Source organism: Neolamprologus brichardi, chromosome 5 (assembly GCF_056152115.1).
Source record: "Neolamprologus brichardi isolate AB-2024 chromosome 5, ASM5615211v1, whole genome shotgun sequence".
In the NCBI taxonomy this organism is placed as follows: Eukaryota; Metazoa; Chordata; class Actinopteri; order Cichliformes; family Cichlidae; genus Neolamprologus; species Neolamprologus brichardi.
This window is the reverse complement of record NC_142108.1, coordinates 11,437,441-11,451,128: the sequence shown is the minus strand read 5'-3', so window position 1 is coordinate 11,451,128 and position 13,688 is coordinate 11,437,441. Positions and strand designations below refer to the sequence as shown.

At 42.7% G+C, this 13,688-nt stretch overlaps 1 protein-coding gene across 5 annotated transcripts in view; it reads right to left on the bottom strand.

Annotated features, from left to right (window-relative positions):
- kif21b (kinesin family member 21B) overlaps window positions 1-11,729 on the bottom strand; it is a 65,682-nt gene extending 53,953 nt beyond the window's left edge. For all 5 annotated transcript variants that reach the window (XM_035905038.2, XM_035905040.2, XM_035905039.2 and 2 more), the window contains exon 1: window positions 11,321-11,729. In XM_035905038.2, coding sequence (XP_035760931.1) covers window positions 11,321-11,361 — 41 coding nt within the window. In that variant the 5' untranslated portion in view covers window positions 11,362-11,729. The remainder of the gene's footprint in view (window positions 1-11,320) is intronic.
- Window positions 11,730-13,688: the final 1,959 nt, after the last annotated feature.

Sequence of the window (13,688 nt, the reverse complement as noted above, 5' to 3'; positions counted from 1 at the left end):
AAACCAGTGCCACACCACTGAAGTTGCATTTTTACAAACCAAATCTGGTTCATCTGTTTCATTCAACGATCTGCTTTCTCCCTTCTCATTTTTCCGCCAAACAAAGGCACTGCGCATGTGCGTTTTACCCATATTTCTATCGCGATATTTCAATTTCTTATCGTTGACCAACATTATACCGGTATTACCGTGAACGGTATGATATGGCCCAGCCCTACGACCAAATGAATGTCATCACCAGTAACATGAGTACATAGAATGGATCGCTGTAAAGATCAGGATTTCCACTTTCTACTTGATGCTACTTAATGTGAATTGATTGCGAACACTAATGAACAGCTTCTGGGATATTAAAGCTTTAATTACAACGTCTCTTCAGTCAAAAAGTCCGAATGCCGACCTCTTGTCTTAGAAAAAAGACACAAGCAAGCAGAGGCTCGCTTAAACATTATTGAGCTACAGTAAGCATTTCTATCCTGTTGCCCATTTAATCAGTGCTCCCATCGATTTTTTTGGATCAGCTGTTTGCAGTGATTCCTCGCATAAAACCGTCAACTGTCTCTCTCCCTGCATCTGTCTGCTGCTCAATCCCTCACAGTCTATTCAAGACACCCTTCCCATAATGCCTGTGCTTTGCTCTCTTTGACTAATCAGTTGAGTGTCTGTGGACGAGAGTAATAACAACACACCCACTGCTATGACAGGATATGGAAGCAGGCCATTTCCTGCAAAATCTGTCTCTCACTTCGGTCTCCGATCCTCCACATGAGCCCAACATCACAGCAGGCTAACAAGCCGCTATCCAAACACACACACAGACACATTTCATATGCAGGTCCAACACTCTCTGAGGGAATGGCAGAAAAAAAGCAATGGACACCTGACTGTGCACTGTCCCTGGCAACATATGTTTATACGAGTTATGAATGAATTAAGCTGGCACCAAACAAAAGCAAATGAGGGGCGAGAAATTGCATTTTTCCAGACTTGACCCTGGTCTCTGATTTATGGCAACGAGAGGGGGAAAAAAAATAACGAAGGAAGGCAAACACAGCAGGGTTATGAATATAAGTAGCTGGCTCAGGTGGAAGCACCAGAGGAGAAAGCACTAATAAGGACCAGTTGGACAAACTGGCAGAGGGAGACACAAAGTAAATATAAAGGAAAGCAGACAGAACGGATGGGAAAGCACAGAGGAGAATGCACACTGTATGTGAACAAGCACAAGCAGGGGAAACAGGCCAGTGGTCACAAGAGACTGGTGCTGTGCGTGGACAGCTGGCTTGCCCAGGTGGTACAATGCAGACTGGAAGATATAGGCATCTGTCCTGCCATACTGGTGGATACAAACGACTATGTCCTCACAAGCCCAGAGTAATGACTGCAAAAACAAAATATTTCTTCTTCAATTTCATTAAGACATTCCACAAAAAGCCTCCCAATAAATTCTAGAAAGGATTCAGATTTCACAGACCACCACTAGTAACTTGATTAATACTCTGAGGATCAGCAGATACCTTAAGATTCATATCAGTGCTGACTCTGGATCACTGTCTTCTGAGAGGCTGAGAGTCAAAGCAGTTCTACTATGTGATTTACCCAAAACAATAAGTGTTTATATTGGCATATACATGTGTGTCAGCTGTATTTTATAGATTTACTCATAGTGAAACAAGCATTTACAGTTACATTCATAACAATTCAATCAACTATGTGAACTCACAAAGTGGTGAAACAGCGTCACTATGGAAACACAAATGCAAAGATTGTAGCCACAGAGAGCAGTAACCACACTAAATAAACCACCTAATCGATCGATGATACTTGGCCATTTAAACGTTCATCTTTTATTGCACGAGCAGTTTAGTTACACCCAGACACAAAATACCACAGCTCACAGCCTCGTTCGGGTTAACCTTATCTATCAAACTAACCTCACAGACTGGCGACCCTGTAGCCCGAGGCGCCGCTGCCAATTGGTAACGGGCGATAAGACAGAGGAGAATTCACGTACTCTGTGCACATTGGTTTGACTGGGTGCCTTAGCATGCAGGGTCGCATGCTACAGCAGGAATGAGTGCACTGGCTCATCCATGTTAGCACGAGCCAACCAAGCCAGACTTCAAGGACGGGCTTGTCCTACATTGTCTGGAAAGAGCTAGGTTGACTCTTGAGGAAATACTCTGTCAACTCTGTTATCTTTCCCCATCTCCATCAGGAATTTATTTTCCAGAGACACAGACTGTCATCGGAAGTTGTCCTTGAAGCTGAATGAATGAATAAATATTCACGCCCCGCAATAACAGAGCCAAGATATCAAAGACAAAATTAGAGCTGGAACCAGAAATTCACAGTAAGATATTTGAGACACTTAGGAGGCTCAAATATCCCATTTTTAGAGCTGATATTATCAGGTAAAGTAGGGCAGAGCACGCGTGAAGCATTGGCTGTGAAAGACTTTGGCCTAGGCTTTAAAAAGTAAGCTATCACAGGCTGCATTTTTTTTGCCATCAGAGCATACCTGCCCACCAGTATATGAAGAGTATATAATACTACTACTGACAGCATAACAATAGATTACTTTTAGTAAAACCGGTGCCAGTGTTATTTATTAGCCTGGTATTGACCATCACTGTGCCAGAGGCATAACCCCCCACCACCACTGCTGTCAAAGACAAGCATTTGTCATTCAGTTTCAGATGAGCATCTCATTGTTACAGGGGCACATCAGTACGCATCATCTGAGCTAATTCTGGGTCAATCCCCACCCCACTTCCTCACCCCCCTCCTCATTTCCCCTTCCTACCCCCTCTCATTTGTTCTGTCTGCCGCTTCATGGGGGGGTGGAGGCACGAGAAAGAATCAAATTAGCTTCCTTTCATACATTTTCATGACAGACAGTCTTGTCAAGGTCAGAGAGGTGCCATGCTCCCCGAGTCTATTTCATTTCAACATCTGAAACAGAGAATAAGAGTGGATGCTTTTTAATGGATGCTGTAAAGCACCATGCCATCACTACGGTGTGCCATGGGGAAACCTATAATGTTTTTGGAAATTTTCAAACGACAGATCACACACTATCTGGTTCACTGTGCCAGTGGGACTGACAGAGGAAGCAGTGAGTTGACAAGAGGATCGAAAATTAAAAGCAAAGCAGCAACAAAAAGGAAAAAAGAGCCAAAAGTTTGCTTATTTATATCTTTCTCTTACATATCCAGGGTCGGCATCATTTTTTAGATGAATACATGTGAAATTTTCATCTATGTGCTTAAGTGTGACACTGTATGTGAAATATTTTTGTTGAAATGTTTTACAGTTCATATGTCAGCTATGAAGCGAATGTGTGACAATTTCTCAAAATACGAGACGGATGTAAGTACACAAACACACATGCAAAATACTAAGAATGAAATGCAGAGGTGGAATTATTTCAATAAAGGTCACCAGGAAACACACACACACAAAGATCCATTTGTTGAATGTTTTTCTCTAATACAGAGCCCACAACATACGCTGCCGAGCTGCAGACTGCTGCCATGACTCTGCTTGTCTGTCTGCCTCCCTGGAGGGCAGGTTAGCATTACCACCAGGCCAGACTCCTTCTCTGTCAGACAGCATTTAGCATGAGTGCTAACACAGCCACCGTCACCATGGCTGTCTGTCTGTAGGCATGTGAACTTAGCCAATGGCTGAAGTCTTTGTTCATTCCTTTGTAGTATTCCATATAGACACAAAAGTGTATCAGGTTATTAAAAAAAAAAAAAAACACTTTCACCTTAGAATGAAGATTATTAGTTTGATATGATGCAGCAACAAAGTGATTCTCCCAAGCTAATTCTCCTAAGGTGTTAAAAAAAAGACAAGGCAAGTTTATTTATAGAGCACCTTCCAAACACTACATTAATTCAAGGTGCTTCACGAGATATAAAAAACTGAAATGAAAGAGGGGAAAAAAAAGAGAAAAAATAATAATAATGATAAGAAGAAAAAGAAGAAGAAGAATATTAGTTTAACTAGCATAGCGTATATATGTATACATCTGTATGTGCTTTAGCCGGTAGACCAATCTGAACAGCGATTATTAACATCTATATGTTTTTTAAAAACACTTTTTTTCCCCTACATTTAACATTTATTTCATCATTCCCCTGCAATTACGTTACCTCCTCTGTTTGTGTTTGTCTAACATCTCACGTATACGTGATGGAATTTTGTTCGACTCACCGCTAAATATGGAATCATTTAAAAACATGCCACAAGCCTGGCAAAATGAACACTATTTTTTATCTTCTTTTTAAAACTAGCAAAGGTTGGAGAATAGCTAACTTCAGAGGGTAGGCAGTATAACAGCTAAATGTCTAATCACCCTGTTTAGATTCAGATATGTGCACCGCTAGGTGATCGGATCTTAGAGACCTCAGAGACCTACCAGGTTTGTATTCATTAAACATCTTAGATAGTATATTTAGAACTCATTTAATGTTTGTTTTTTAATTAGAAATACTTTGAATACAATTCTATATTTTACTGGAAAATTATGAAAATATAGGGCACTGAGAATTTGAGTTATAAGCTGTCTCTGCCTGGCATTTGTTAAAATTCTACCTGCAGCATTTGAACTGTCATTGTCTGAAAGTCTTTTCAGGAAAGCCAATAAAATAAGCACTGTAGTAGTCAGTAATCAGAAAGAGTCCATAACAGTGTTCCCAAAATGAAATGTAAGTGGATTTTCACTTTAAAAGGAAAACGAAGACGGCAGTAGGACTGCAGTAGGAACTGTCGTGGTGGCACAGTTAGTTTTTAAGTTGTCTTAAGCAATACTTTATTAATAAAGCAAAATTTTCAGTAGCCATCCAGCTGTTTTCAACAAACAAGTACTAACAAACAGTACACTGCTTACCCAGAAAGCCAGGAAGCTGATAAATGCAGCATTTGACAGCTAAAGTGACATTTTTTTTGTCTAATACAATAATGGGCAACTGAATTTCCCAAGAGGCCAATGAAAAACTGGGACTGTTGTGGAGGGCCCCAGCTGTCCCACCCCCACATATAAATCCTAATATTACTCCTCTGTAAAATAAACTATTGCTAACACATCAACATAAATATTATATATCATAACAAGTGCTAGTTTGTCACAATACTAGAGGGCTCAGATCCTTTAAATTAAAATGATTTATTCGAGGATGGAGTCATGTTCTATCTTTCTACACGACAGCACTCTCCTGGCTGCGCTCAATAATATCACCAGCTTTTATCGTGCGAGGCCTTTCAGTGTTTCTAGGCACCTCTTCCTCTCGGTGCTTCTATTTTAAATAAAGTTTTGCTGATTCAACCTGAACATCAGCAGTTATGATGTTAACCCTGCTGTGTTAGCAAGCTAACATTCGCCAATTAGCAGTAACAACAAAGTACAGCCGACACCGCAAAGCTGTTTCTAAATATGAGGTGATAAAACTGCGCAATGCTGCAACTGAAATGTAAATTATAACCACATTTAATCGGTTACTCATTCCAGCCTTTTTAAAGCCCTGCCCTGCTGACACCTCCCTCCATTCACACACAATAACCCAAAACAAACCCAGAGACACAAACGCCAGCAGTGATTAAGCTACTTAACGCTGTGAAGGTGATTATGGGCCAGCTGGTCACAAACACACACATCACGTCCCTTTATATCGGCACAGTAGGCAGCTCTACTGACACATTCGCAAACTATAAATGTAGGGATGGACAGGTTTTTAATAGCTACACGTTTTCCAAAGTAAATTCAAAGGGGAGAAGCAGAGAACTGCTTATTAAACTGTCTTAAAGGCTAAAGAAAACATCTGAGTGTGAAGGAGTAAAAACTCTTGAACTTCACACTCCTATCACTGCCAGTTTACAGATTACAAAAGCAGAAGACAATATAATTTCAGATTGCTTATGCAGAACATCTGACATTCAAATAGAGAAGTCAGTAAGGTTTTCATTTCAGTCTAGACAGGACATCTATGGCTCTCCATCTCTGTGCTTCTTCCTCTCGCCACGGGAACATAGCAAACACGTGCAGCTGCACCCAAATTATTCATACACACGATGCCCAAACATACACACACACACACACTGTCTGCACACTTATGTAGCATCTCATATTTGCATGCTACAGTAGCCCTTTTGACAGCAGACGAGACACTTGCTCCTTTTCATACTCCACCCCGCCTTGTTCCCCCCCCCCCCCCTTTTTTTTCCCTCTTTGATTTTTCTTTGTATTTATTACAGTGAATTGCAGGAAGCATTGCTCTTTTCAGCAGACAGAGAGCAGTTTATAAAACAAAGAGGACATCAGAAACTGACTCCACAAGCCTCTCGCTCTCTTTTTTATCCCCTTCCTCTCTAAAAATACAGTCTGGACTTCATCCACGTCTACCCTCCAATTCTATGGCTTTTTTGCGTGTTTTTGTGCATGTGCATCTTTATGTGTGTGTGTCTGTGTGCGTGCAAGCTCAGCAGAGCACACAAAGACCTGCACTGACATCAGACTCATTCACACAGTGTCCTCTGTCTACGCTCACCCAAGAGGTGGTCTGTTTAAAAAGCCATTCACCCCCCCTCCAAAGGCACACTCAGTCCCAGTGATCTCTGAGTGACCACAACAATGTCGACACACATAAACTGGCCAAACTGGTTTTATGGTTTATCGAAATGCGCGGACCACAAAGCGTCTATAAACATAATTATTTTCTAGACTGACCACACACGCTGTGAAAAGACTGCCCTTGTGGTTCAAGCAGAACGAGTTATTATTTAGCGGTCCAGCTGACATATGATGACACCGTGATAAGAGACACATGCAAATGCTGGACTGGACTGAAGCGCCTTTCATTGCTTAATGAATTCAAATGGATAAATTCAAATACAGATCTGTTTGTGTGTGTGTGTGTGTGTGTGTGTGTGTGTGTGTGTGTGTGTGTGTGTGTGTGTGTGTGTGTGTGTGTGCCTTTGAATGTCTGCGCAAGAGTGGGCGAATAGGAGGTAGAAGGAGCCGGGGGAAGAGAGAAAGCTGGTCACATTCCAACGTTTTGGTCACACTTTATTTTGCACACAGTGCAGACGAGCTTGAGCAAGAGAGGGAAGTTTAAAATGGCGTAAATGTGTACACTCACAGTGTGTGTTTTTGATTTTAACTCAGGAGCGCGCAACGGAATCGCACAGACTTACTCCGAGAGGTTATTTTGAGAAAAGCCAGAGGCTCGTCTTTGGGTTTGTGTTTCTTTCACCTTTATGCTTTCTTTTAGAATTCGGTCCTCACTGAAAACACAGCAGCACACAAAGCAGGAAGTGAACAGGAAGTGTGGATGGTCCAGAAGCAACCTTACAGGAAGTCATTCTGCAACAGCAGCGCACCATTAGGGAGTACAGATATACTTAAACAGAGCAAATTCATAAATAGCTTGCACAACTCATTTCCAGATCACTGGCACATGTATGACCTAAATATTGTTGATCTATTAAATACATAAGCTACACATGTAACAAATTCCTTCACGCCTCTGATCATTTGCAAACAACATCATATGATTCTATTATACACCTGACAGCAGACGTGTAGTTGTGTGACTGTTTGGCAACCAGAATTAAGAAGTGCAGCTTGGCAACCTCACTAACTTCTTTGTTCTTTTTTGACCTCAGCGAGCCGCAATCTGTTTGTAAAGCCCCTGAATCCGCAGAGCCGGATTATTCAACAGGTTTTTCTGTGATAAACGGGGTGACGGACAGAACACCCAGCGCGACTGCTTTCTGCACATCACCGTGTCCGGGTCTCAGCTCATGTTCAGTTCAGACAGCAGACAGCTTCTTCAGTACACTTGCCAAAAAAAGCACTCACAGTGCTATTAGGTTAGCTTGAAGGGTAACAACAACTTTAAAAAAACAACAACAACAAAGAACATAAAATCACGTGCCCACAACCAGACAAGCATGAGGAGGAAGTGATGCACAGCTGCGGACGGCCAACTTGGGCGTGTGCTCTGTCATGTTTCCTGCTCCTCTCACCTCCCTCGAATCCAAACATGCTGACTACGAGCGACTTTACAGGCTCATCAACACAACAACACCGTTTATACGTTTCCCATTGCAGTGATCGGTGTGTGTGTGTGTGTGTAACTGTGTGTGGGAGTGGGAGATGAATGTCGCAACCAAGTGTAAGACTCCTGCCATGAGGAGATTACATTGCAGCACTACCCTGTGACCAGCAAATACAGTACTGTAGGCTTGTAACACACACACACACACATGCACACACACTTTCCCACCAAACCCAGCTGTTTTAGCAACAACCCCCTTGGGAGGTTGTAACCCAGACACAGCCCGTGTGGCAAACTATTAACACACACAGGAAACAGGCGAGACTGGTAGCCGACACAGGACAAGCGTCCAACAACAAAACACCACCATTTTTTTTAAACTCCCATTTAAATCCTTTGTGTGTCAGCTGTGAGGGGCCACTTCCCTCACTCATATCCCCGCTGCTCTTGTTTTGTTTCAAAGCCGGTGGAGCACATCAATGGATTTATGAAGAACTTCTGTAGAGACGTCTTTTACACTGGCTGATCAGCACGTCATAAGAGTTCAAGAGATAAAAGCTCATCTTTTTCTTTCCCCTCAGCTGAACTCTCATCGCCTTCTAGCCAAAACGGTCTGCGTCACAACTGTCCGCAACAACCCAGTCATCCACCTGTAGGGTTTGAAGGAACACTGAATATTTTATGCTTTTTTTCCCCTATTCAGCCTCATTACTGTCATCACCCCAGAACCACAAAACCATGAGGGGGAGGGGGGCAGTCGAGTTCAAATTAGACAGAAAGGAGAGCCTTAAGGGGAGAACATGGAGTAACAATCAAAAGATCAGGAGGCACAACAGCATTAAACAGATTTGTCTTTGAGTCTATTTCTAACCAGCTACGGGGGCTGACTTAGCACTTCAGCAGCGGGCGAGTCACTTGATTTCTGAAATGAGTAAATGGCAGGGAGCCGCACAGAGGGCAACGGCGGGGGACAGAGATCGATATGCAAATGGAAATTTACACACCGCTCGCCAAACACACATGCAAGGGTGCAAAAGCTGAACTATTGGCGGGCCACTCTCACTCAGAGTCTGTCCTGACATAAAGCTTTCAATCGGGGGTGCAAAATGCAACACTCAACATAAAACCAGCGAGAGTGGGAGCCTGAACGTAAGTGCATGTGCGTGTGTGTGAAGGTGATGGTGAGTGTGTCTACTTATCTACTGATTATAGCCTGCTTGCACTCGACTGAGCCGATACTGTAAATGGATGCATCTGGATAAAGACGCAAAAGCCAGGCCAGGGGCAATTTAACAACAACTGTTTAGGAGGGAATTACAGTAGTTGCATCTGATCATGTCTGCAATGCAGATCCACTGACTCAAGCGTGCGTACGGATCCAGGATTGTAGGATTGTAGGTCGTTCAGGAATTGGATGCTGGCAACACGAGACTGAGTATGCGTTCGTTGGCCTTCACGTCAACCCCCGTTGCCCTCGTAATGCACATTCGCACATGCAGACATAAGCTCTGAGCCAAGGGCATTGCATGATGGGAGCAATTAAACGGCGTCCCCTCTTATCAAAGGCCCTCTTCTCTGGGAATAAAAGAGGCTCGGAGGTCATTGGGAAAAAGTAACTGCTTATTCAGCAGGAAGTTATCTTTTTCCATGTGTTTATTTGCAAGCTTCCCATTTCCTGTCAAACACACACACACACACACACAGATCACATGTGATGAAAAGGAGCAGCATCGGCTCACCCAGCAGAGTAATTACATGTTACTACTTAGCCCCTGTTTAATTACAGCAAGACTTTCACGCTAATAAAACTAATTCCGAGGTACTCTCGCGAAGATAATGCTCCTCTGCTGATCTGACCTTCCTTACTGAACAAAGAAATGAAAACCTGTTCACAAACTGATGATAACGTCAAAAAAGTAAATTAAAAAAAGGAGCAAGAGGGAGCTAAAGGCAGACGTGTTAGTCACTGAGTCATTTACACATCAACAGGCCTCTTGGCTGGTCTCCCTTTCGCTAAATTCAGTTCAGCGACAGCCACCAGCGGCCTATACGGCTTCCCTTTTCACCTTTTTCTGTCAGCACCACCTACTCCACTTCCTGTTACAGTTGTCACAGCGAATGAGCACAAAGGAGATTCACTCTGTGGCTGACAATGAGGCAGCTGATAAAGCCTTCCCCTGGGGAAATGGGGCCAGTGTTTTTAAAGTTCATCTTAAAAGCCTGCTTTGCTGGACCAACTCCCCACCCCCATTCTCAACCCCCACCCCACTCAGATCAATTATTGGAGCCCAGATTGGGGACCTCAAATGGGTGCTTCATGAAGCATAGTTATGTTTGTGTCGTTTGTGTTATGTGTAGATTGAAAGCCGGTTACGCAGTACTGCCAAAAGGCGGTCGCTCGCTAATGTGACAGTCTGGGAGGCTCTGAGTTAATTGGGGGTCTGTGGGGTCTGTCAGACCACCGCCACAGCTTTGCACACTGTAAAATGAGCATGATTACAGATGAGGTTTTAGAGCACTTTTTATGCTCACTTCTTATGATCAAATTTTATTTTGGGATTTTTTGCTCACACACATGCAGAAAACTGTCTCCTCTCACCAATTCAAGAGCTGCTGTGCTCCCCAATCCAACAAAGGCAGTGAATGTCACAGCTCTGAAGGAGAGATTCTCTTTGTGCTCGATTCATTTGCTGCAGGACACTTTTTTGTGTTCTTAAGCACAACAATGCTCCTGCTTTTTAACCTAGTTATTGACCTAACTCCGTCATGCATATATAAGCTGTTGACTAGGCATGGTTATAGATGCAGGTAGGTGCATGTAAGAATAATCCCAGCAAAAATTGGTTAGGAGAGAAACGCCCATTCTCCTCCCTGCACCTGGCTGCAGCTGTCCTTGTCACTTCACCCAATGTTAAATCATGAATGTAAGACGCTGTGTGCAGAACTTGTGCATAAAAAACGTATACACACAACACCACCACCACATGAGAACGGTTATATACGGATATAGCGTGAAACAAACGCGTGCTTTTGCCTTGTCGATACTGTGCAGAGCGCCGCCCAAGTAAAATAAGGTGGAATGGTATTCTCCGTGGCTGTGTAATCTCCTGAATCCCCGAAATGGACGGAGACATCGGGGAGCGTGGAAGACTGTAGGTGTGCATGATGCATTTCATTAATCGCCGGGAGGCACAGACACAAGCGTGCTCTGCTAAGGTCTGCAGATTTCCAGCAGACAGACGTCGGAGGCTTACCTCAACGCAACCTTCACACAGCAGTCTCCCTGGCTCCCCATTGCTGCTTTCAAGGTTCACGGGTGAAATATTTCGGGTAATGTTGTGTTTCCAGTGTGCGTAAACCGTGCACTGCTGCTGCGGCCGTGGCGGTGGAGGTGGGGGTCTCCGGTCAGCGGGAGCAGCCGTCAAGACCTGCCGGGGGTGAGGTGCCTCATCTGGACTCCTGTCCTCTTTTTCTCCTGTGCCGTGGCGGTCATTGCTGTTTCTCTGGCGTGTGTCACATCGCAGTGCTTAACCCGCTCTTTTTTTTTCTTTCGCTTTTTTCTTTCCGTGGTCTAGCTCGGTCGCTACATCCTGTTTAAAGTGCCTGTGAGGGAAGCATACGTGCGTCTCTCTGCAGCCACACCGCTTCTCTGAGCGAGCACGCTGAGTGAGCGCTGAGAACTGGAGGAGGTGGTGCCACCTTCACTGACTGTTGGAAATGTTCAATTCGCCACTGAACCTTTAATACGAGTGTCTCCCTGCTCCCTGATCACTGCCCCACTCTAATATAAAATACACATTTGTGTAGGATGAGTTTTACTCATAAATAGTGAATAATTTATTAATTAAATCAATAACTTACTATTAACTTTCACTACATTCAATAATCAGCGACGAAGATGATGGGATACCTTTTCAACATAAAATGATATAACTTTATATTAAATATTTATAATATATATAATATAATATATCTGTGTTCTACTATTCAAAATTATAATATCCTAGAATAGAATAGAATAGAATAGAATATGTCTATTCTATACTCTGTTATTCAATATTATAGTATTCTATACTATACTATAGCATAGTAATATATAGTACACATATACTCTATTATGCTATGCTATTTTTTATATGCTATCCTATATATAGGATAAGGTTAGGGGTTAGTCTATACTGTACACCTATATATAGTCTATGGTGTATACAGTATAGACTATAATATCCTCTACTATACTATGCTATCTTATCAAATATCTCTCTCTCTCTCTATGTGTATATATATATATGTGTGTGTGTGTGTGTGTGTACTGTATCTGTACTGTTACTACAACTCTACTATTCAATACTACACACTACAGTATATTAGACTATTAGACTAAAATATCTTCTGCTATACTGTACTATAACCCAGTCCTGTACTATACCATGCAACACTATATATCCATCCATCTCTTTTTCCACTTATTCAATTCAGGGTGACGGGGCAGTTGGAGCCTATCACATGACAAAGCATATTACACCCTGGACAGGTCACCAATCTTTGACTTGCCAACACATAGCTGCAGATTTGAATCCAGGACCTTCTTGATATGAGGCGACAGTGCTCACCACTGTCTGACCCCGATGCTATACAAGCCTGCCTTAAACAATAAGCATGGTTGCTTTTGTGACTGATGCATGCATATGGGCCCACATCAAACAGCAGTGGCCAGATCTCCCCCAGAGGCTGACTGACTGAGAGGTATGCTTTGGCATACCTTAATGAGAGGGTTCTTTCTTTCAAATGCCAAAATACTTGGTGTTAAACTATCTATATCTCAAACTAACCACAATACGATAAGATAATATCTTATTGTAATTCATAAAATGAAGCATTTGGACGGTAACTAAACAACAACAATAACTACGGTCGCTTTTCTGCATTGCACTTGTTAAAAATAAATACGACGCGTCCTTGAAAGCAGCTTAATCGTATTGATTGGCGTGCAGTTGGACCAACTAGTAAAGATCTCACACCGTTTCTTAAAAATCCCAGACCAATCATCGAGGAGAACAGACCGATTAGCCCCACCCAGTGACACACCTCTCCTTCTGTAAAGATTACACATCTACAGCCATAACTGCGAGCGGTGACATCTGAAGTCCGTTAAAATGCCATAAACAGAGGGAGACTTTTCACATGAGCAGAGGAGGGGCCACCGGTCTGAGCACCTTTGAGGTCAAACTTCAAATTCAAAAGTTATCGTATTATTGCTAAGACTCAGAGTTCATTGGCCCTGGCTTGGATGGGAAGTCAGACTCTGCACTCTTTGTGCTGAATCACATTTCTTCAAAAGGGGAAACTGAAATCCTTTCCCTTTAGTTGAGTCAAGCAAACAAGAAGATCTGTTGCCAGTCTTCCTCAATTTCTTTCTCCCTTTCTTCACTCACGTATACACAGAGCTTTCTTTCTTTCTATATGTTATTTATCTTGATCTATTTTTGGAGGTACAGTTTTCTCTGACATCCTCTACATTCAGGTTTCTGCTTCACTGTTTTAAATAATCTATGCAAAGTGAATGTACCACAGTGCCACTACACTGTCATAGTTGTTGGCAGCGTTTATACTGGGAATCTA